Below are 22,682 nucleotides of genomic sequence, written 5' to 3'. Positions count from 1 at the left end.
GGGGAGAGGGTGGTGCAGTCCTGGGGGCCGGGGCTCTTCTGAGGCGCTGCAACCTGCTCCCCTTGCTGTTGGACAGTTCCTGGGGGTCCGCAGCTGGAGCCGGGCTTGGGGGTCCCCTTTGCTCCCATAACGCCTTGCCAGTGGGGTTTTTCCCATCGCTGTCCCCATGGACGCTGCTACGTGGGGTCTGCACTGCCCCAGGGCGCTGTCCCGTCCTCCCTGCTATATTGCACTCCGGCTTCGGAGATATCAGTGTATCAGGATATAAGGATATCGGGATTTCAGGATTCGAGGTTTTCAGGAGCTTGGCAGAAAAAGGAAAGCCAGCTATTAGATCCTAAGGTCCCGGGGCCGGGAGCTGGTATGATCAGGCCTCCCCCCAGTCAGAGCAGGGTGGGTATGAAGCCCCCTTCCAAAGACAGGAACTGAGAGGGCTGTCCCATCGCTGCGACCTGTCCCGGGGGTTCAGACCCCTCAGTCTCCTTCCGCCGAGGCCCGGTGGCCCTCATCTCTCCGGGGGGGGGGGGGGGGCTTTGGGTGGGCTGGACTCGCAGGCCAAGCAAAATCGTTTTCGAAACTGCATTTAACAGCTGAGATACGGAGGTGGATAACGCGATAGGAGTCTGTCGGGACAGGTGATTTCAGCCCGGCCGGAGCAAAGGGGGAGAAAGAAAAGAGGAAGGCCCATGGTCCTGCATATCAGGATCAGGCCTCGCAGACCCTCGCAGTGGAAGGACCAGCATTATTCCCCCCCAGGAATAAAGGAGGGCTAAGCTCTGTCCCCAGCGTGGCGGCTGGCCGAAGCTGGTGCATGGCTGGTTGCACCGAGTCGGGGCCCAGCATGGCTCGGGGCAGCAGATGAGGATGGTGGATGAGGTTTTATTTAATCTCTTTTATTATTGTTAATATTATTTCTTGCGGCGCTGCCATTAACCTACAGATTTGCAAACCTGTCCGAAAAGCCCAGGCAGCTCTGGGTTTCGGGAAGAAGGGCTGGCGCTTTTCCAGCTCATTCCCACCGGGAAGGTGTCCCCGCAGACTGGCCTAGGGACCGCTTTCCCCTGGGCTGCAGGACCCGAATAGGGAAAAATCAACCCCTTTAGGCCTCCTCCCACCCCCCAGGCCTCTAAACATCTCAGAACGGAGCTCTCTGGTTCCCCCCGGGGCCATCCCATCTCCCCGAGATCTCAACGCGCTTGTGGGAAGGCGCCGGCCAATAGGGTTTTGCTGAAGGCGGCTAGCCCTTGTGTCACTTTGGAGGGGGCTTTGCAGAAAATCCACACCAATTCCTCCCACTGAAGGGCCGGGAGAGGAAGAAATACACGTCCGAGCCCGGGCCGCTATCGGAGGGCTGTACAGTGCCCTCCACAGAGAGGGGTGGGCAGCTCCTGCCCGTCGTGTCTGAGGGAGCCTGGGCCGGTATGTAGCAAGATTAGGGAGCGCTGATTTACAGCCCCGCTACCCCAAGGCCAGGATAAAGCAAGGAGTGGGGAGCGCTGATTTACACTCCCGCTATCCCCTGGCCGGGACTCAGCAAGGTGTGAGGAGCACTGATTTGCGCCTTGCTCCTCCCGAGGGGCCGGGATGCGGTAGGAGTAGGGAGCACTGATTTACACCTCAGCTCCCCCCCCGCCCAGGTGCTGGGATACAGCAGGAGTGGGGAGCTCTGGTTTTCGCTCTGCTTCCCCTGACTGTCGGGATACAGCAAGAAGTGGGGATCATTGATTTGCGCTCTGCTCTCCCTGAGGGGCCGGGATGCCGAAGGAGTGGGGAGCACTGCTTCACACCCAAGCTGCCCCCTGGGTGCTGGAATACAGCAACGAGTGGGGAGCACTGATTTGCGCTCTGATTCCCCGAGTGCAGGGACACAGTAAGGAGTGAGGAGCACTGATTTGCACCCGCTTCCCTCAGAGGCCCCGAGCCGGAGTTCTCCTTGCTGGTGCTTTAAAAGAGTCTTGTCAGCTGGAGAGGAGGGGAAACACGTCCAGGAGCAACTCCATCGCTGGCTCCGCGGCTTTTCCTTCGTCCGTTTAGAGGAAGAGCAGCGGTAAACACCATTACCCCCCTACCTCCCCGCCGCTCCGGTTGCTTCCCCGGCCCCCCCCGCCGCCATCGAAGCCGCTCGGAGGGCTGTTCCCGGGTGGGTAACGCAGCGATGCCACCGACTGGAGAGGCACAGCAGGCAGCAGATAGGCTGGGAAGAAGGAGCTGAGAGAAAAGCCGCATCCCCGCCTCCAAGGAGTTCCTACCGCAAAGAGGGGAAAAGAAGGAGGAAGCAGGAATTCTGCTGGGGGAGGGAGCTCAGGGAGTGAGCCGGAGCCCTTGTGCCTGTCTCCCGCCGTACACGCGAGTATTGATTATTTTAATAATCCGTGCTTGGAGTGTCCCGGGGAGGGGGGGACTCCCCGAAGGGGGGGGGGGGGTGTGGTGTATGTGGAGGGGGAGAGACCCTCGACCTCAGCAGGCTGCCCTGAGGATGCGTTAGAGCAACTGGGCTTTGCCCTATCCCCCCCCCAGCGAGGATGCTTCCAGGGAATGCTGGTCCTCAGCTTCGAAATAAGGGGATCCCGCCCCTCAACCCTTCTTCTGTCTCCTTTTCTTATTTATTTAGGGGTTTATTGCGGTTATGACATGGATGAGTCCTGCCGTTTCCGGGGGGTGGCGGGTGTGTGCACCGAGGGGGAGGGATGCTGTATTACCGGCAAGGGCGTGCCAAAGGGGCGGGTTTCCCTCCTGTGTGGGGCCAGACACTGAGCGGGGAGACTCCCTGTCCCCGAGAAGCCCCCTCCCTTTGCACCCCTGCTGTATTTCCCAGGCTTGCACGACTCTGGCAACCTCTGGGGCTCCTCTGCGGGTCCACAGCCACCGCGATGGCTTTTACCCCGGGTTTTAAAACCCTTCTCCCGGTGGTTTGCTGGGAGAACGGCGGGACGGGTGCAGAAGTGGGCGAAAAACCCCACGGGTGAAGGGGGGCTTGCAGGAGGGAACCTCGGAGCTTTTACCTCTTTCCCTGCCAGGTTAAAGTCCCACCACTGTGGTGGGCCTGCACTTATGGGCTGTTTCTCTCTGAAGGAAGAAGGCATCCTCCTCTTCCCTCCCTCGAAGGAATGATGCTACACGGCGCAGGGTCTCTCCTGGGTTCTAACGGAGGTCCGAGCAGCGGGGGCTGGAGAAGCAGCCGACACCTCCAATTGCATCGGGATCCCTCGGGGCCTCTGATTAGAGCTGTTACATCAGCAAATTGAAAAAAATAAAAACCCGACAACAGAAATCACAGCCCCAAACCTGGACGTTTACACAGAAAAAGAGCATCACAAATTCCTAATGTAAGCACCGGCCAGCTGTGTGCACTTGTAAAGTTGTTATAATCCCCCTCCTTGTTATAAACAGGAAAGTACATAATATAAAGCAACAGGCCCGCGTTCACAAATACTGGCCCTCCTCCCCGGTCCTGCCAAATTCCCTCGTTATGAAGCTCGCTGCAGCCCCCCGGGCGTCACCCCCAGTGCAGGTCCGGGGCTCCCCTTCACTCGGGCCCAGGCCGGGTCCGAAGGGGAGCCCCGCACACCTGACCCCTCCTTCTTCGGGCCTCCAGAGAGCCCCTTTTCCTTCCTCCCCATTGCAGCGCTGCCTTCTCCCTTCCCCCATCCCGTTTTCTTAATTTCTTTCTTTTTTTTTTTTTTTTTTTGCAATTTGGTTTTGTTTTATTTAATTTTTTTTTTCTGTTGTTGTTGTTTGTTGCCCCAGTTTTCCTGCGGGGCTCCTCGCCTGCTCCTCCCCGAGCTCCAGCAGTGTACATCCTGCTCTGCTGTGTGTGCTTACAGCGTCAAAGGGTGGACGTGATATTTCAAACATCAGATCAGTGCGTTTATATATTGGGTGCCCGGAAATTTTTCCAAATAAACACAGCTTGATTCGACTTGGGTGGGCAGACTTATCAACAGACTAATTCTATAAACAAATGAAGGAATAACCCGGAGACCATTGGCTGGTACCAGCGAGACACGTGGAGAGAGCTTGGAGTTTTGTAGCAATGAAATTTTAATTAATGTGGGTGGGCTGAGAACACAAACGACTGTTTATCGGAGACAATTTATTTTCCAGTGCTAAGTCAACATATAATAGCAAACTTACAACAATTATTTAACTTTTTTTTTTTCCTCCTTTTTTTTTTTTTTTTTTTTTCTTAAGAGCTATGAAGCGGGGACAGAGGCAGAACGAGCTCCTTCAGGCAGGGCTGGGATCTGAGCTCACACAAATAGCTCCCTGGTGGACTCGTCCCAGGTTCCTACCCTACCCCATCCCTTCGCCCTGCTCCGCTGAGGAAGACCCGGGGCTGGGACAGCGCCTGCGATGAGCCATCTCTACGGAAGCCCCCTCCCTGCCATGGGCAGCCCCCCCGTGCTGTACCTCCCGGCTGCCCTGGGGTTCGCCCCGAGCGGTACCATATCCCGGCAGGACCCCCCGCAGAAGCCCCCCTACAGCTACATCGCCCTCATCGCTATGGCCATCAAAGAAGCTCCGGAGCAGAAGGTGACCCTCAGCGGTATCTACCAGTTCATCATGGACCGCTTCCCCTTCTACCACGACAACAAGCAGGGCTGGCAGAACAGCATCCGACACAACCTCTCCCTCAACGACTGCTTCATCAAGGTGCCGCGAGAGAAGGGCCGGCCCGGCAAGGGCAGCTACTGGACGCTGGACCCGCGGTGCCTCGACATGTTCGAGAACGGCAACTACCGCCGGAGGAAGAGGAAGCCCAAAGCCCCGGGGCCGCTGGAACCGAAGGGCACCCGGCCCCCGGGGCAGCACGCCCGCCCCGACGAGCCCAAAAGGGCCAAGGGCAGCGCGGCGGCAGCCTCGGGCGACGAAGGGGTGCCGGGGCCGGGCGGGGGGGAAGCAGCTCCCCCTTCGGGTCCCCCCAGCTGCGGAGGTGCCCCGGCCCCCGCCGCACCCCGGCCGCCCGCTGCCGCCGCCCCTCCGCCCAAGAGCGGTCCTCGGGGTCGCAGCTTCAGCATCGAGAGCATCCTGGCCAGGGGGCTGAGGCAGCCTCCCCCTGGGGCAGGCCCCAGGGCGGCCAGGGAGAGCCCCGCCGGTGGCCCCGTCGGTTCTCTGGTCGCCAGCGGCGGCTGCGGCCCGGCCTGTAGCGCCTCGATCACGCTCGACTCCCAGGTGCACGGGAGGCTTTATCACATCGGCATCCCCTTACTCTCCTGCTTCCCTCTCCACTTCTCCGAGGCGGTGTTTAATTTGCAGTAGTTGCCCCCATAATTAACTAACACCCCTCCTCCCATCGCTGCTGTGCTGGGGGGGAGGTGATGGGAGGGAGAGACCGGACTAAACCCTTGCCAGGCGGGTAAAGACCAAAATCACTCCCCAAAAAAGCGATGTTAAAGGTGACTCAGGATTTCAGGGCATTGTCAAGACACTCATTGCTGCGGAGCTCTCTTTAGCGATTGCCTCCCACCCCCTACTGCCAGATCGACTTTTAAAGGTAAACCAGTTTTCTTTTCCCTCGGTGGTGGAGGAGCAGAGGGGGGGCTCATGCTGGCCCCCAGCCCCACCGGGTTGGTTCTGCACCTTTAGGCTTTGCATCCCTCAGGTTCCTCAGACCTTGTTTCTGCCGAGATTTTTGGGTCTCCAGTTTTCTTCTTTTTTTTTTATTGTATTTTTATTATCTTTTAATTTCAAAACCCAAACCCACCCCTCCCATCCCTGGGGGAAGAGGCTGAGTTGTGTTTTGCTATTAATACCCACGGGTGCCTGCACATAGTAATTCTTCGTACTGCTCTATTGGTCCAGTCCTCTGAGCAGGTAAAAGGCAGGTAACCAGGCCTGAAACAAGGACAGACCAAACAATCTAGGCTCATTCTGCACAGTCCTGCTCGCTTTGACTCAGCACTGTATATATGGCATTAACACAAGTCGTTTTCCTGCCTAGCGCTTATGCTTACTGAATATCGCGACAGCGTTTCTTCCTCACTCATGTGGCCAGAGAGAGGAAGACAAACGAGCAAAAACATTGTGGATGTGGGGATGTGGCCAGCTTCCGTATCTTGCTGGGATCAGTTGCTTCTGACCAAAAAAGACTGAAGCAGGGTTATGGAGGCTGGTCTTGACATTTTGAAGTAGCTCTGTTAACAACCCGGACAAAAGACATCAGCTATGTTTCCAAAGCTTTCTTTTCTCTTCGAGAAGGAAGAATCCAGACACAGTAGAAGCCATCAGGAATATTACTTTTATTTTCGTTTTTTTTTCTTTTTTTTTAATTTTTTTTTTTTTTTGCAATAAATAGAGGCTTTTTGTATATTAGTGGACAAATGCCCTTTTGGAAAAGAAAAAGATCTATATTCTCAATTTTCATTATGAAACCAAACCTATATCCAATAAAAGTATTTTGTTCAGGACTGTGGCTGGTGTGTTGTAAAACACCCTTTGGCTTGTGCAGCCGGAGGGCAAAGGAGTGGTGCCTGTTGCTGGATGCAGCAGTGAGCTCTGGTGCAAATATCCTGGTGATGACATGATGGACCACACTGCCAGGAGAGGTAAAAGGTGGGAGAGGCTAAAATCAGGGCCCTGGGAAATCTCCCATTCCTTGTGACCAAGATAATGTTCCCCAAATGGTTCTGTTTATCTTCCCTCCCCTTCCCTTCTCCCACCGTGTCTCATTAGCAAAACCTGCCCTTAAATTAGCACCTGGACTATTGTAAATCTGGGTTTCTAGGTTACACTGTGATTCAACTTTGGCATCAAACTGCCTTGACGTTTGGAGCTCAGGGGGGCTCATTTCAACTCGAGGCAAAGAGTCCTCCTCTGAGGAAGTACAGAAAATCTCCCAAAGGTGGGAACTGATGCTGAGCTTCCCAAAAGAAGGATGCTCGCAGATGGATCTCTGGATAGGCAGAGCTACAGCTCCTTACTGTGAAAAAAAAGAGAATAAAAAAGATGGGGGCTTTTTATATAGATTTTCAAGCTAGATTTTATTTAAACAACCCCCCTTATATGCTTCCTATTTCTGGCAGTTCCTATTCAAATATCTATTGAGACCATTCTTTAAAGCTGTGGCATGGAACGAAAAAAGCACAACACACTTGTAAAGGGGAAAAAGCCACTTGTGTTCCCACCAGTGCTGAGAGGGTTATCCCCTGTGAAATCCCCTGTCCCAACAGTGCTGCAGTAACCAGACAGGTATTATAGCCAGTTAAAGAAGTAAGCACCTCGTAAGAAGGTTTCTGGTCAAGCCTGGAGGCTGACACCACCAGTCTCAGAGTCCATGTGTCAGCATCACTCTCATGGAGATGCAGGGGTAGGGAAAAGGTCCAACTTAGGTCATGAGTGTGGGCCCTTGCTTCTGTGTGCAGAGTGTGTAAGGACAGCCCCACAAGAAGGAAAATCCCCCTCCAAGCATTTATAACGAACATCTTCAGTCTCCTCTCCTTCCCTTTGCCTGCTCCTGTGTTCCTTTCCTTCTCCTTTCCCTTCTCTTAGGTTTTCTGTGCTTAACTTGACAACCCAGATGTGACCCCCTGTCCCCCAGTTTTGGTACTGCTCAGCTGCTATTCCTGCTCCCAAAGTACCTTTTTGGATCTGCAAAAAGGATTTTTATTTCTTTCCTACTTATACAGGTATACCCCCTCCACCTTAGGGCCCTTTCTGTACAAGGGCAGTTTTTAGTGGTGAGTCTTTTAACTTCCCCCCTCCAAATCTGAAGGATTAATTCTCACATTAGGATTGCAGTCTGATATGTACACCATGTATGCTCTTATCACAGTCATTTTTGGAGATTCTACTTCTTCTATGAAACAGGATTTTATTTTTTTGTGAAGGTCTGCTCGTGGTGACATTTGATTTTATTTCTGTTTTGTTGTAGTGGCTTGGGACCAAGTACAGCTGCAACGTTTAAAAGCCACACTGGGCTTGATTTTGGTTTCACTTGAAAGAGTAAAATTAGTAAACTTAACATGCTCTGCACGAAAGTGACACTAACTTGAATAAACTCAGAATTGAGTGAATAGTTATGAACGGCAATTTGTAATTAATTGGGATCAGGCCATCAATGTAACTTGCAGGGGATGAATACCAAGAAAAAGGGTCTTATTGCCAACAGGCAGGATGACTAACCGCACACAGCTTCTCCACGTCATCTGTTTATATAGAGAGGAGAAGAAGTAATGGTACAATAAAAACAACAGTGCTCTGGGGAGGAGAAATGAGTGTGTAAGTCAGTACAGCAGTACCTGCCACTTGGATGTAATGGAGCATCCTTTAATCCTCTATACATCCAGTGAATTTTGGTGCTGGGCAGTACAGGACAGACATAAAATGTGTCATACAAACACAAAGGGCTTGACAAATAATCGTGGTTTCACACCTGTTTCACAACCCAAAAAGGCAGCTGCCTGACACAAAACTGCCACCCAGTATTTAACTCATCCCTGGAATCTTCCCCCTCCTGGCTTTCCCAATCTCTCCGGACTGGCTATAAACACAAGTCTGAAATACTGTGAAGAAGTGCAGAAAATAGCCAATGATGCAGGATAAACAGCATACTTCTTGTGTGGGCAATATATGTGCCTTTCCGTTCCACTGGAGAGGAATGACCTCTCCCAACCGAGCAAGGTTTCATGTCTCTGAGGTCTGCAGCTAATTTTAACTCATAGGAGCAGAGAAGAGCACACAGTGGAAGAGGATCATAGCGGATTCGTTTGGTTCATGGAGCGGCTTCACTCCAAACAAAGGTTTCCTATGAAGGGAACTGAAAATTTGGCATATTAAAACAATACAGGAATATAATTTCTCATAAATGGGGCTTCCAGTCTTTAAATACGCTCAGTGTGTGTTCTCTTAAAGTTGGTTCCATAGCATATATAAAAAGTAATAAAGTACTTACACATGAGCAGAAGCCACATTCAAGACTTGTCACTCAAAGTACATGGCTGCCCACGTCTGATTTCAGGGTCACATAACTCTAAGGGACTTTGTAACCACTTCTACTTTCCCCCTCTCCTCTCCCACTTTTAAAAGCTAATTCTCTTTCCATCCTTTAGCAAGGAAGCCATGTAATGCAGACAGCACTGCTTTCCACACCAAAACCCACTGGCTTCCTGCTAATTGCTTCTGAGGCCATCATGAAGAGCAGCCAATTCATGAAATGAGAAGAGGAGGGAGACCTGCATTGTTACTTGATTCATAGCCCCACACACCCAGAAAATATCTCCTGGGAGACAGCATTTTGGATATTAAACAGATCACATACTTGATTTTAAGTGAAAGACCAAGAAGACAAGATCACAGAATTAGAGAAGTTACAGATGGAAAAGGTCTATGAGGTTATGCAATCCATCAGTCTGGACATTGCATAATTGCTCCCCACAGTATATTTTTAGTGCATTATCCAGACAAATCATTAAGTGCTTTAAAATGGGCCAGATTCCTCAAACGCATTGCGTGCTAAGTCACAGCTGATTTCACCGAGGCTCGTAGCTTGCAGTGTCTAACAAGACACCAGAAGAAACTTTTGTGTGGTCAAGGAGAACAGAATGGATGCTTCCAGAAATAAACATGGATCTGATTCGTTATTCCTCCTAGGAATCTTTCCTAAATTGGTTGAATTAGGTCTCCTAAATCTCATTTTCAGATTATAATGAATAATACGTTATTACTTATTCAGATTCACTTAGCCCAAAGTAAAACATTGTTAATGTTCATGCAAACGCAATTTGTTTTAAGCCCGCTTCAAAGACGGTTCAGTAAAGCGTAAAGAATGTTTATTTAAAATATAGTTGCTAAATTTAGCATGAGCTTGGTTAGCCTAAATCTCAGTGACATTTTTAGAGAGCACATTGCGAATCAGGAATGCATGGAGAAATAAATAAACTTTCCCACATTTTTGGAAATCTAGTAAGAATTTGCAAGTTACTTCTTGCACGGGCAATTTCTGTGTATCGGAAAGTGTTACAAATAATGCAAGTTTCTCACTAAACAGACAGTTGAGAAAACAGTGCTAATAACTTTTATTGCAATTTCATTTCAAATAATGCTCCCTCAAGGAGGAAACAATAGCTGTCAGCTATTGTACTAGAAATTGCACAGAGTATCAACACGCTTCAATATTTACTCGAGCTCTTTGCAAAGCACCAGAAAGTGCAAGGGAGCTGTGCTTGGCTACAAGCCATATTCAAACTCCTGCAAAGGAAATCTTACATTTGAATTAGGGCCTGTTTCTCTTCCTAGGAATTATGATATTGGATTTTTACCTCTCACATATAGGTTGCTGAAGTCCTCTGGCCAGATCCTTGGCTGGGTTAAATACCAGCTTGCCTGCGGTTTGGGCATTTTGACAGAAGGCAGAAGATTTGAAGTTCTTCCTTTTCACCTTCTTTAGCTTACCCAGGTAAAAGTAGCACATCTGGGACACCTTCCTATTAGGAGATGTTGCCTCAGAGAAACAAGCAAACCCGAGATGGGAAGATAATCATACTTGTAACGGTAAGCAGTTAAATGCTCTTTAACTGAGTCGATATCAGAGGGCTGGAAATCATGCTCGGTTTTCACCATCTCCTTCCATCCTCTGGTTGAGGTGAGTGTAATACCTGCTTCTGCTCCTATGCCGAGAGGATTAGAGCTGTACCGCTCCTGGGATTACAAAAGGGATGTGGCTGGGTGTCCCCTGGTGTCACCAAAGATACCCATGAACTTTGGTGGGATTAGATCAGCTCCTTCTCAAAGCAGACAAGTGAAATAAGAAGACATGAAAGAAAATGCTGAGGGTGGTTGGTTTTTTTTAACTCCAAAGACAGGGCTCCATTGCTTCCACTGGTTTTAGGCAGCTTCAAACATCTACACCCTGATCTGAAGTGCTGTGACTCAGCTTTACTTGCAAGCACTAAGTTCCACCTGTAGACTATTCCTTCCCAGACACCTCAGCTCTCCAGTTGAAGGTTTGCAAGTGCACTGCTCAACACACTAATTCCTGAACCTACAGTGAGGTGGACTCCTTAGTTCTTCAGTACCTATCTTCAATTGCTTACTAAGTTGCTGTTTTCATTAGAAAGGCAATATGTAGTAATAGTTGTTAAAATAATTGTATTTCTGTTTTTACATCTGTAAAGATTAAGTTAAACAGTATGAAGCCCATTAAACTATTTCATGTCATGCTGCCATAAATTTCCTCCATTCCCATTGCTACTATTATTCCAGAGTAAACTCTGAGATCAAGCTGCTGCCACAGAGAGTTATTTATAGGAGCTCATTCATCAATAAAAACTTCAAAAGAAATCTGTTACTCTTCTATTGGGAAGCCAAAGAAAACTAACATAAAGACAACCCTGTTAAGAAACAAAGCTAAGGAGACCACAAGACATTTAGTTAAGGAAAATCCTGATTTCTAACAAATGCCATGCAAGGAGGGGAAAAAAAGAAAGAAGAAAGATTGTTGGCAACGTGAATCCTTTTAAGTTATTTCATTCTTATTGGATGGCTGAAATAAACTGTTGAACAGTTGTATTTGTACTGGCTCAGCCCCCTCATTAGAATTCGTGTGATGGATTTGTGATCTTGCAGTGTGTAAGGAGCTCTTCATCTCTTGCAAAAGCTGGCGTTGTCTTTCCACTTGTCTCAGCTGCTCATACTGCCCATCCATCAGCACAGCAGAAACCTAATGAGCGAGACGCTGAGTAGGCAACTGATAGCATCAACAGAATACCAGGAGGCTGTATTTCGTCACCCTTATTCTCTCTTATTTCTCACAGTACCTTCCTCCGTATACTTGAGATGAGCAGCATTGGCTTTAATAGTTGTGATAGTCCTGAGGAAATTTAAGTATATGAGGGGTCTAGTGCTGGCCTATTCTGAACCAGAACCCACTGCCTGTACCAGCACCAGTCCTTACAGAAAAGATCAGGTCTCTTTTCTAGCAGGACTGTTTGGAACCACATCAGGTCTAAAGACATTTCATTTATACCATAACAATTAACTATAATCTGAAAAACTATCTCTCCCCTTTTTGTCCGTGTCTCACTAAAAGCTCCACATGAGTGAGATCTTTCCAGAGGTCTTTGTGGGAGCAGGGGCTAATGCAGACGAGAGAAGATGTCACTGGTTTTGTTCTCCTGAGGATTTAGAGCAGGGACTCCCAATCGACCACTACTGATGTGATTTCAAAGTAGCCCAATAGCTGCTTCCCCAAACAGAGGTACTAGGTAAAGACATTTGCAAAGACTCATCAAAATATGGGCCAAATAAGCCTCTTTCCTCATGTGATCTGAAAGCATTAAAGTCAGTTCTGTTCATCTTTGCCTTGCTACAAATTAAGGCTCATGTACCCAGCTCTGCCCTGACAGAATTACAGTTGTTCAAAAAGAGTGGGAGAGCCAAGTCAGTCACGTTGATTCAATTATGCCAGTGAGAAAAGTTTTTATACATCACTATAGCTTATATTTGGAATTGGTCTCAACACTGAGTATTAATAAACATGAAATGTCGCTGTATACAAACCAGTCAAATTTAACTGTACCTACTGTTAAATATAACTGCTTTGTTACAAAAAAAAAGATAAAGAGAACCTCTTAACTGTTGTGTCTGGTTTCAGATTAGACGAGATGTAAATTCTAAGTAACAATAACAGCAATTGTGACCCATTTCTTATGCAGTATTATTCATTGATTTCTCCTAAACTGCTTTGCAGGGAAGGTCAGTAGAAAGCCCCATTGTAAACATGGGGAAATCTCCTGATTATTTGTTTTGGATGGCTATAGAGGAAATTGCATATGCTTTCATGGGAAAAAAAACCTCTATTATTATCCCCCGTCTAAAAGGCGGGGCAAAAAAGCCTGGTTACTCTGATCCTACTCTAAATTATCCTAAAGCAAATTCCTGGCAGACCAAATTAAGCCAGATGACTCTGGATTTAATGAGAGTGAATGATAACAGACTAAGTTATAGCCTTAAAACAGGGCACCTAGCTGCTCTGAACTCCTTTGCAGCATGATGGATCTCTTGAAACTACTATGGTTTGAGAATCAGTAGCAATCAGCAAGTCAGCAGTTAACGAAACAAAGTGGAAAAAACCTGTAGCTGTAGTTTGCATAAAATTAAGGGAATATTTATGTTTAGAGTGTGAAATGCAGTCATGTAGTAAAGTGTGAAAAAATACCATTGTCTAATAAGGCTTATGTATGAACAGAGGCAGTTCAAGACCAGACTGAGAGGTGATTCAGCCCTTTGAAGTCTCATGAACAAGTTGTTTGTGTATCCATATATGATTTCTGTCATTGGGAAAGAAAATCACCCAAACTAAAGCCCCTGACAGAGGGAAAAAACATGTTTTAATCAGAAAGTCTCTTTGAGAACCCAGAGATCAGGTATTTTCGGGGTGCGTGCAAACAGCTTTGGCGCAGAGCAAGCAACTATCCAGTTAAATGCATTGAGAGGGAAGGACTGGGAGGTAGTCTTGGAGGTGCCTTCCTGCCACTCCATTTGTAGGGCTGGAATCCTGTCTGTAGAAGCTCTGGCTGGCCTGAATTCCCCAAGGGCCCAGAGGTGCAAGAGGTAGTGTTTGGAGGGGGACCTTGCTCCTTCAAATGCTTTTGTCAAGACTGGTGTAGCCATTCTCCACCTTGGTGGTCCAGAGCACTTTGACACACATGACAAATATTGAAAGGGAGCTAAAGCTAAAAGGCAACTCCTTGAAGACTTTGGATGTTGGAGACCTGTTTGCCTTACCCCAAGTTCATAGAATCACAGAATAGTTAGGGTTGGAAAGGACTTTAAGGTCATGTATTTCCAACTACAGGGCAGGGGTGCCTCACCCTACACTATGTTGCCCAACACTCTGTCCAACCTGGCCTTGAACGTTGCCAGGGATGGAGCATATACCACTTCTTTGGGCAACCTGTTCCAGTGCCTCACCACCCTCACAGTAAAGAACTTCTTTTATATCCTTCCTCCTTATATCTGACCTGGACTTTCCTGCTTTGGAGACAGGAGTTTTGGAAACAGGTGTAGGCATGCTGTCAGAAAAGTTCCTGGAGAATCTTAAGGATGGGAGGCTTTCATTCCCATTCCTGCTCCTTAGCAGGACCTCGTGTAGGGTTTCCAAGAACTCAGCAACCTGGACAAGTGGTCTATGCCCAGAGATACTTTCAAGCCAGTTGTGTTGCAGACCCACCTCTTGGTGTATCTGACTGATGTGAACAGCGCACATGTTGTTTGAGATCCAACTTCTGATTTTCTTTGACTCTGCTTTGCTTCCAGCCCAGAGTTGTCCGTTTAGCCTCCACCTCTTGTACACCATGTAAACAGACCGGTACATGTGGACGTGTGTGTGAGCTACCCCAACCCTTTAAGAAAACATAAATGATTATCTCTCTACTCAGGTAGCTTTAAGGAATCAGCTCTGCACCAAAACTTCTTTGTCTATGCAACCACAATGAGGAATAAATGACTACATGGTCTTTTCCAGTCACTCATTAAGATTTCTTCAGGCTAGGACTTTCACATCAAGTCTCCAAATGAGAAATGCTGCCCCTGCTCTCACCCTTGTATATTCTTGCTGTTTATTTTAAAAGTGATCCTCTTTTATTCCAGAAAAAAAATCAAATCAATAGAGGGAAAATATCTTTGAAATGTCTAAGAAATTAAATTTCTCCTTGAGAGTGTTAAGCTACAGAGGAAACATGGAGAATCAACTTTGACACACATGACAAATATCGAAAGGGAGCTAAAACTATAAGGCAACTCCTTGAAGACTTTGGATCATTAAGAAAGTACATGAATGGGTTGAAATCCTTGAAAGAAAACCTATCCCAGGCTTACTTGGTTGGATCAGTGCCAGGGCTGTGCATTTTCCTCCCAAACTCTATCACAGTAATGATGTCTAAGGGAAAATCCATCTCCTCTTATTTCCTAAGGTTGTGAAGGATCTGTGAGCTGATGAACTCGGTGTTCCTGTGTTTGTGTGTGCGAATAGTGCTTAGAGCAGCATCTATGAGCCCATAAATCCTGGCTCACTTTGCCCCATGGGGGGTAAGACCAGAAGCTCTGTTTTGGCCCAAAGGGCGACCGCTGGAAATCTGGGCTGTGCTATGCAGACCTTTCCCATGCTCAGCTTCTCAGTGGATTTCATTGCATTGATTGAAAAGTGCTCAGATGCAAAAGCGAGGTCACGGCTACACAGAGTCCCATGCAAACCTCTGCAGTCCTGAGTCTGTTAACACAGAGATGTGGATGTGGTGTTTTATACAACGAGGATTGCATCTTCAGGTGAAGCCCCGTGCTCTTGAAAGAGTGGCTTATCTTGGCACTGAAGGTGAAGCCACCTCACCTTCTGTGGGGCAGCTGCATTCTAGCCCCATCCTCAGCTAACGAGAGTACCATCTGGGTCCTGTAAGTGGTGCATCTCTCTTGGGTGGCTTGAGAAGAGCCTGGCTACTCTTCATCAGCTCTCCCTGACTTAGGCATGGCAGCAGGCGCAGGATTTGACCCCCAAGTGGATGTCTGATCCAGAGGGTGACCTTATGGATGGTGGAAACTTCACATGTGAAATATCCAAGACCGCAAGTCTTCCTGTGTCTCTGCACAGCTCTCACACAAAGGGTCCTGTGTCCTGGGCTGCATACAACACCCCAACAGCAATTAGGTGACTCAGCTCCCCCAGCATGGAGGTACACATCCCTCAGCGGAGGGCAGGGGGAGGTTAGTCGGGGAAGTGGGTCTGAGGGTGGTTTGGTGTGGGCATTCCATGGAGAGGTCCATATGTCTCACAGCGGAGGATGTGGAGGGCTGCAGAATCGAGCTTTCCCATGGTGGTTGCAGTGATTGCAAGTCATCTCCCAAGATTGGGCTGGGTCTGTCCTGGCATTCACGCTTTAAAGCTCATTTCCAGCTAGTTTACTAGAAATAGCTTGTACAGCCTTGGATGTGAAATATCCCAGGCTGGCGAGCTAACGTCTTGTGCTAGCTGCAATCTGCAAGCTCTGAGTTTCACAGCTGCGGTGAGACGGTATTTAAAATCTCAGAGACAGAAATGGCCCTCTGTAAAGCAGAAATTATAAGTTTTGGCCCTGTCTCTAACCTTTGGAGGGTTGCCCAGCTTCTGACAGTCTGTGACGATGTCTCTGTGGAGGAAATCCTACGCTGAGGAAAAGCATGTTGCTTTCTCCCAAAGTTATATTCTTCCTTTCATTAGGCCACCTTAAAGGATACTTTGTCATTTTGACAGATTCTAACTATTTGTTGTTAATTTAATGTGGGGACAAAAATTAAGGATTATTCAGGAGTCTTACTTATGGCCAAGGATATATGGGATTTGAATGGAAATAATAATTAAACTCAAGAAAAAAATTCACATTACAGGTCACTGCAATCCCAACTTTTCCCCTTATGAACTCACACTCAGGGGTTTTCTTCCCCTTTGTGATTTAGGCTTTGCTAAACTTTTCTGAAAATAGTTCATATACCATAAAGAATAATTTCCATGGGGAACATAAATACATCCGTGGAAAGAAAGGAAAATTTTTCCTTGTCTCTGGGAATGGATGAGAAAGAAAGACAGTTAATGCCAAATATTAATGATGAGTGGAGGAATCCATCCAAAGAAGCAATCTATTGAGAATACTAAAACTATCCTAATCTCACAGACATATAAAAATCTAGTGTGGAACAATGACTTTTCCACTAATACAGGCTTAGATTCAAGAAAATATTTAAGCACATGCTTAAGTCAGTCCCTGTTCAGAACAGCCCTTAAGTGAATTGTTGAAGCTAACTGTAGCTTTACTGATGTGTTTTTCAGCTCTTCAGATACCAGCTGGTGTTGAATATGCCAATGGTTAAGTACATGCTTAAGAACTGTCTGGATGGGAGATGTTTTCTTCTAGTTGGACCACGTTTTCAATGCCTTTGCTTCAGGAAGAGTTGGTATTAAACTGGTGGTTGAGGGCGCATGGTTGAGGACACTCAGAGCTTGCAGATCTTGATCAGTAGAGAAGGAAGGCAGACAAATTTAAAGAAAATACAAGTAACATAGTTCAAATATTGGGTGGCTGATACACTGATATATATATATAGCCATGTTGCATATATAGATATATATGGACACGTATGTAGAATCATAGAATAGTTAGTGTTGGAAAGGACCTTAAGATCACCTAGGTCCAGCCCCCACTCCATGGACAGGGACACCTCACACTAAACCATGTCACCCTGGCTACATACATACCTGGACATGTGTGGTGTTTCACAGGCTTATCACGATCAGAGTGGAACAGTCAAAGGCAATGAGAGAGGGACGTTAATAGCTGGCATTTTCTGGTAAACACCTCTGAAAAACAATGCCTTCGATGTGTGATCCCTTTGCAGACAGGAGTGACTGGAGCCTCCCTAGCAACTGAGTGGGGCAGGGAAACACATTCCTGCCTTCCTTTGCTGGATGGGAAAGCAGAGACACAGTCATGTCAGCCATGCATAGGCACGTTCAGGCATACCTGAACCCTCATCCTGTTTACTACATGGTGTGATGAGTGCCACGTACACCCTGCATCATGACCTACCACCGGGCAGCTGCTGGGTTGGCCTGCCACCAATGTCCTTGCCATAGGCATTTAATCCCTCCTCTTTGCAGCCTATTTGCCAAGGTCTTACACTGACATCTCCCACCTCAGAATGCCAAGACCTGCTCCTGCACACCTTCTGCCAAGTTTCACACATGACCTCTTGCGCTTGTGTGCTTTTGTCTCCATCCTCATGATGGGGAGGAAGCAGTCAGGCAGCGCAGGTGGTGTTCTTACAAGACAGCCTTAGATGTTAGCACTTCACTGCCTAATATTGCATGAGACCCCTCTGATGAGATGGGGTTAGGTGTCACCTACAAGGACATCATTTTCACATGCTGTAATGCGGTACGAGAATTACAAAGCAAAACACGTAAGCCTTCCTCAAGCGATTAGATTTGACATAGCTGGATGAACAGTTTAATTGGGTTATTAACACATCTCCACACTGACATTAAGAACATTTAATGCTGCGCAAATAGATCAGGGCGAATGACTCTGCCAACGTGCTGGAGGCGGGTGGGAGAGCCTCTCCCAGGTCCCTCTGCTTGCCCTGTGGCTTGCTGTTCTCTTTGCAGCTGTAGCATCCCTTGGGCCCAAGGGGAAGGTGCTGAGAGGACAGGAGGCAAAACCACAGCTCCTTTCAAAGCTGTGCCAGGGTTAAGAAGTAGACAGGAAGGGTAGGGTCCACAGCAGCCTCATCTGGCCTTTGCTTCTTCTGCAGAGCATCCTGGAACTGTATTGAGGTACCCTGAAATAATATAGAGACCACCTTCCTACCATTGTCTTCTTTGGTTTCACCCCCAGGAGGTTAGATTGGCTTCTTAGTTATCACCAATACTGGCTGTATTTGCACCCATTGGGGTTATTGTCTTTGCTGGGATTTCTCCTCTTTCTCTGTATGTGGTATGTCTGCATGGACAGGGTCATTCGGCTGCTTTCTGTGCATGTACACATTGTTCTCCTGGGGCAGCAGTTCCTCCACCACCTTTGCTGCGAGCCAGCGTCAACATTTGGGTGACGCGATGTGGCTGTCACTCTGCAAACCTGCTCTTCATGTCCTGAGGGAGCAAGAGGATTAGCAAGGCACTTCAAAGCGTTGTGTAATTGCACTTTCGCTCGACTCGCACAGCTTTGTTTTCTTAATTTCAGAAGAAATGTCAGGCGAGCCTCCAGGGACCGGCGAAAGGATCCCTCTCTTGGTCACAGGGGGTAAAACAGAGCCTGCATGCAGTCGTTGTCAGACCAGGCTGACTGGATCCCGGCTCATCTAGTGCTCACAGGAACAAAGGGAAAGAAATAAACTTTGGATTGAGGCAGTTTGGTCTTTCAAACTTGCAGCACCAGCTCTCACTGTTGCTCTGCATTTGTGTGTTGGAGCTCCTCTATCTGGCTGGCTCAGCGGGTAAGAGCCAGACCTCCTGCATCCCCCTTCCCCTTCAACCACCCCACAGAGGGATGCTGTGGTGGACTCAAGACAGTTTCCTGCCTCCTTGACCTCATGTTTGAAGGTGATGCTTCTCTTCTTGCTCACACTAAATTAGTTAAGAAAGTAAATTCCTTTAGTCTGTTTATTATGCTACCTTTAGCAAACCTGGGACAAAGAACTCTCTCTGGAGGTCCTACCAACAGGTAAAGAATTGGTTTTGACCTCCCCTTCTTAATGAAAGAGGATGTTAAAGGTTATAAATGCTTTGTTTCCATGTGAAAGGCACACTAGAAAGAAATCTGAGGTAGGCAATGAATTCCCCTGAATACTATCTCATGGCATACCAGTAGCGTTTGCCTTAGTAGATTTACTTCCTGGTGTAGCTGGAACCTCACTCACTTCTGCAGAGAGAGACTGGCTTAGTGGAAGAGCATGCTGGTACTTTCCTAAACTCTTAATTTGTATACACCTTGGTTTTCATGCATAACACAGCTCACATCAGGGGATCCCTGACTCTGCACCCAGGTTCACGTTTTTGCAAGCTCTAACGTAGAAAACGAATCATCTGCCTTTGAAGAGAGTTTTAAGCTTTCTTCAAAAGGTGCAGATTGTGCTGAAAATGGCAGTGGAGGATTTCACACAGCTCATAAAGAGGACAAATTTCGACCGTCGAGCCAAATTCTCTCTTAAGCACAGTCAACCACTTCATGTGATCTTTTTTCTAAGCAAGTCAAACCTCAAACCTATCTTAAGCTTTCACTGTGATTTTTTCCCTGTTTATCACTGTAGAAAAGCTCTGACTGCTAGACATCCACCTTTACCTTCCTTCCATTAATGACAGTTCATCTGCTAGCCAGATACACGCTCTGGGGATGTTCTGTTTTTCTTTATTTAATCAATCTTCCTTTTGGCAAGTGGATTTTGGAGAGCGAATGAGGTATTCACAGAAAAGAAACTGGTGCATCACAGAAGATAAATATTGGGAACTGGTTTACCTGGTTTGAAAGTATGTTCTGATTTTGTTCCCCCTAGTTCCTGCTGAAGAATGAAGTGTCTTTTCTGATGGTGCTCTGGGCCATTCTTGGCTTGGCTGGGACTTAAGAGTTCAGCAATTGAAAGGAAAAAACCCCAACCAAACAAAGACAAACAAGGGAATGTTTTGAATGTCGAATCCTTTTGGTGCGATGCCAGGTGGAGGTGCTAGGTGAAGGCATGTGATTAAGCACGCTGCCTTGCTCACCTCTAGACGTATTGTTCCTAGTAAATCAACTTTGCTTCTGGTGACTGTTGGGTGAACTCAAAGCTCGTCTGTCTTTAGAAATGCTACAAAGCTTTCTCATCTAATGAAAGTTCCTCTTGCTAACTGGAATAAAATTCACAGGATCGAGTCACTGACATCAGCTCTTGACACTTTTACTCATTAAGATGTGGAAAATTTGGGTCTGTCGGTACATTAAAGACTATCTGCCTGCCTGGAGCATCCCTCCCAGCTATGGATCCCAAACTAGAGGTCAGGACCCCAAGCAGGCTTGTGGCATTTAAAAGTGGGCTTGCAAACCTAGGGGAAGCTTAGCCATCGAGTTGGAGCCTACCAGAAGTGTGCTGAACAGTGTGCTCATTGGTGCAAGATTTGAGGAATTTAATAACAAGAATGTATTTTTTGTGGTTTCTATCTTCTATTTTCTTCTGAATTTCCCTTTCTCTCTTCCTGTATACTTAACCCTGTTTTCTCAGCCCTAGTGCTAGTAAATTAGATTATCACTCGCTATAGACTCTTTTGCCCTTTACAGAGCTGCACTGGAAGCTGAAATGTAGCCCAAATCAGAGGGTTGTGATCTTTTTTAACACAGAGAGGGGGAAATAATTTGGTTCTCATTCTTTAGAAGATTTTTCTCTCAAGAAGTCACAGGGTTATATCTTATTTTCCTAATTTCTCCTATTTACATGGGAACAGCAGCAGATCAAGCATTACCCTGAGGGTCAGCAAAAGATTTCTTAACATTTCAAATTATGACTAAATAGGGGAAAAAAAAAAATTAAATTGCCCTTTCTATCTCCCTTTCCCATTGTTTCCCTGGCTTTGTTTCACAGCATTTGGGAATGACAAAGCAGATGACAGAAAAACATCACCCCACAGTTGCTACTACACAACACTTGCTCTCAGGGTTGACTGCCTCACTTCCTAGGCTCCCAACACAGTGTGTCAGAGCTGCTTCCCAGGGTGTATGGGGCAAGTGAGCCCATTGCTGCCCAGCCCAGACCTAGGGAGATGGGGCTTAGTTTTCTCACCAAGCAGATGCACAGGTCAATAGAAAAATGCCCAGTTCATGGTAAATGAGCTCCTACAAAATGCAGAACTCACCAGCTTTGTCAAATAGATGGGATACTCTGATCCCATCTGATAAGGTAAGACTCTATCCAAAAACAACACTGCCAGGTCCATGATCTCATCTACCCAACATGGAACAGTGCAAAGAAGTGAAAAATTAATATGAAAAGAGAGAGAGAGAGATATCCAAGAGACAGCATGAATAAACCCTCAGTAACACAGGAGTCACCGACAGTAATAATAAACCACGAAGAAACAAAGCTCACCATTATGCAAGCACTGATTCTGCTTTCACTTATATCAATAGGGAGCTGGCAATTGGGTTTGATGGCAGGAAGGTTAGGCTCGGGATGAAAATACTTTTTGATCTGAACTTTTCACCTTGCAAGAACCTGTTCACACTCCAAGAGAGAATTGCATTGCACAGACATGAATTCATCTGACAGCATCACCTGGGTGCAGGGAGCGCTGTGCTACACGGTCTGAGCATCACAAGGCCCCTGTGCAGGGGGAGGAAAGAGTGAATGCACTGGATGATGAGGATAGCAAACAAATCTCCTTTTCCCTGAATGGAATTTATTTCTTTTTCATTTTTTTTTTTTAACCAAAATTGAATAGAACAACCCAAAATTTGGCATTTCCTCATTTTGCAGTTTTGTATCTGTTCCTAGCTGTGGACTCAAGCTGTGTCTTGTTGTATCAATGACGTAGTTCTAAGTTTATTGTTATAAGGGAAAATAGAGGATAAGGAGACAGAAAGACCCAACCAAGGTCATATGGGAAGTGAATAGCAGAGTTCAGAAGCCAAGGCTGAAAACTTGATTTCATTAATTTGAGGGGAAAAAAAATCCCCCTTGCTCTTGTGCTTTTAAAGCAAGCAAGTACTTTTCCTCTTGGAAGGAGTTATGAGAAAGAGCAGCAAATACTACAGAAGCAAAATTCCTGAGACCCTTAAATATCTTATTCATCCTGCCCATGTTTGCCACCTGTAAAGTTTCCATTTAGTTTAGGTTTAGTGAATACAGCAAATAACCAAGTACATATAAAATACAGAATAAATGAGAGTTTCTAATGACACCCATTGTATTTTTATAGTATCTATATTTAATTCAGAGATCCAATCAGGCTTTTTGGTTTGTAATTAATCTCTTTGTAATTAATCTTTTGCGTATTCCTGGTGTCTACCCGGCATGAGGGAAATACACAGCCAACAGCAGTGGATTATTTTTGCATCTTCAACGGAGATGCTTATCATATTTGCTAAAAAGATTGTTGTACCATAGAAGGAAACAGAAAATTGACATGTTTTAAGGCCTTTTGAACACAAGACAGAAAACAGCAGGAGAAGAAGGGTGGAAAGTTTATACAGAATTTA

The 22,682-nt window shown here is 46.8% G+C and overlaps 1 protein-coding gene across 1 annotated transcript; it reads left to right on the top strand.

The window, feature by feature from the left end:
* Positions 1-2,981: 2,981 nt before the first annotated feature.
* On the top strand, positions 2,982-6,407 carry FOXL1 (forkhead box L1). Its single transcript, XM_062618358.1, has 2 exons — positions 2,982-3,326; positions 4,192-6,407. Exon 2 carries the CDS (start codon positions 4,354-4,356, stop codon positions 5,257-5,259), a length of 906 nt encoding a protein of 301 aa, XP_062474342.1. The 5' UTR covers positions 2,982-3,326; positions 4,192-4,353; the 3' UTR covers positions 5,260-6,407.
* The last annotated feature ends 16,275 nt before the right edge of the window (positions 6,408-22,682 follow it).

The sequence above is a fragment of the Pezoporus occidentalis genome, unplaced genomic scaffold (genome assembly GCF_034315485.1).
Source record: "Pezoporus occidentalis ecotype Australia unplaced genomic scaffold, CSIRO_AGI_Poc_V1 ctg20, whole genome shotgun sequence".
Classification (NCBI taxonomy): Eukaryota; Metazoa; Chordata; class Aves; order Psittaciformes; family Psittacidae; genus Pezoporus; species Pezoporus occidentalis.
The sequence above is the reverse complement of the archived record's forward strand: the minus strand, read 5'-3'. Positions and strand labels throughout refer to the sequence as shown.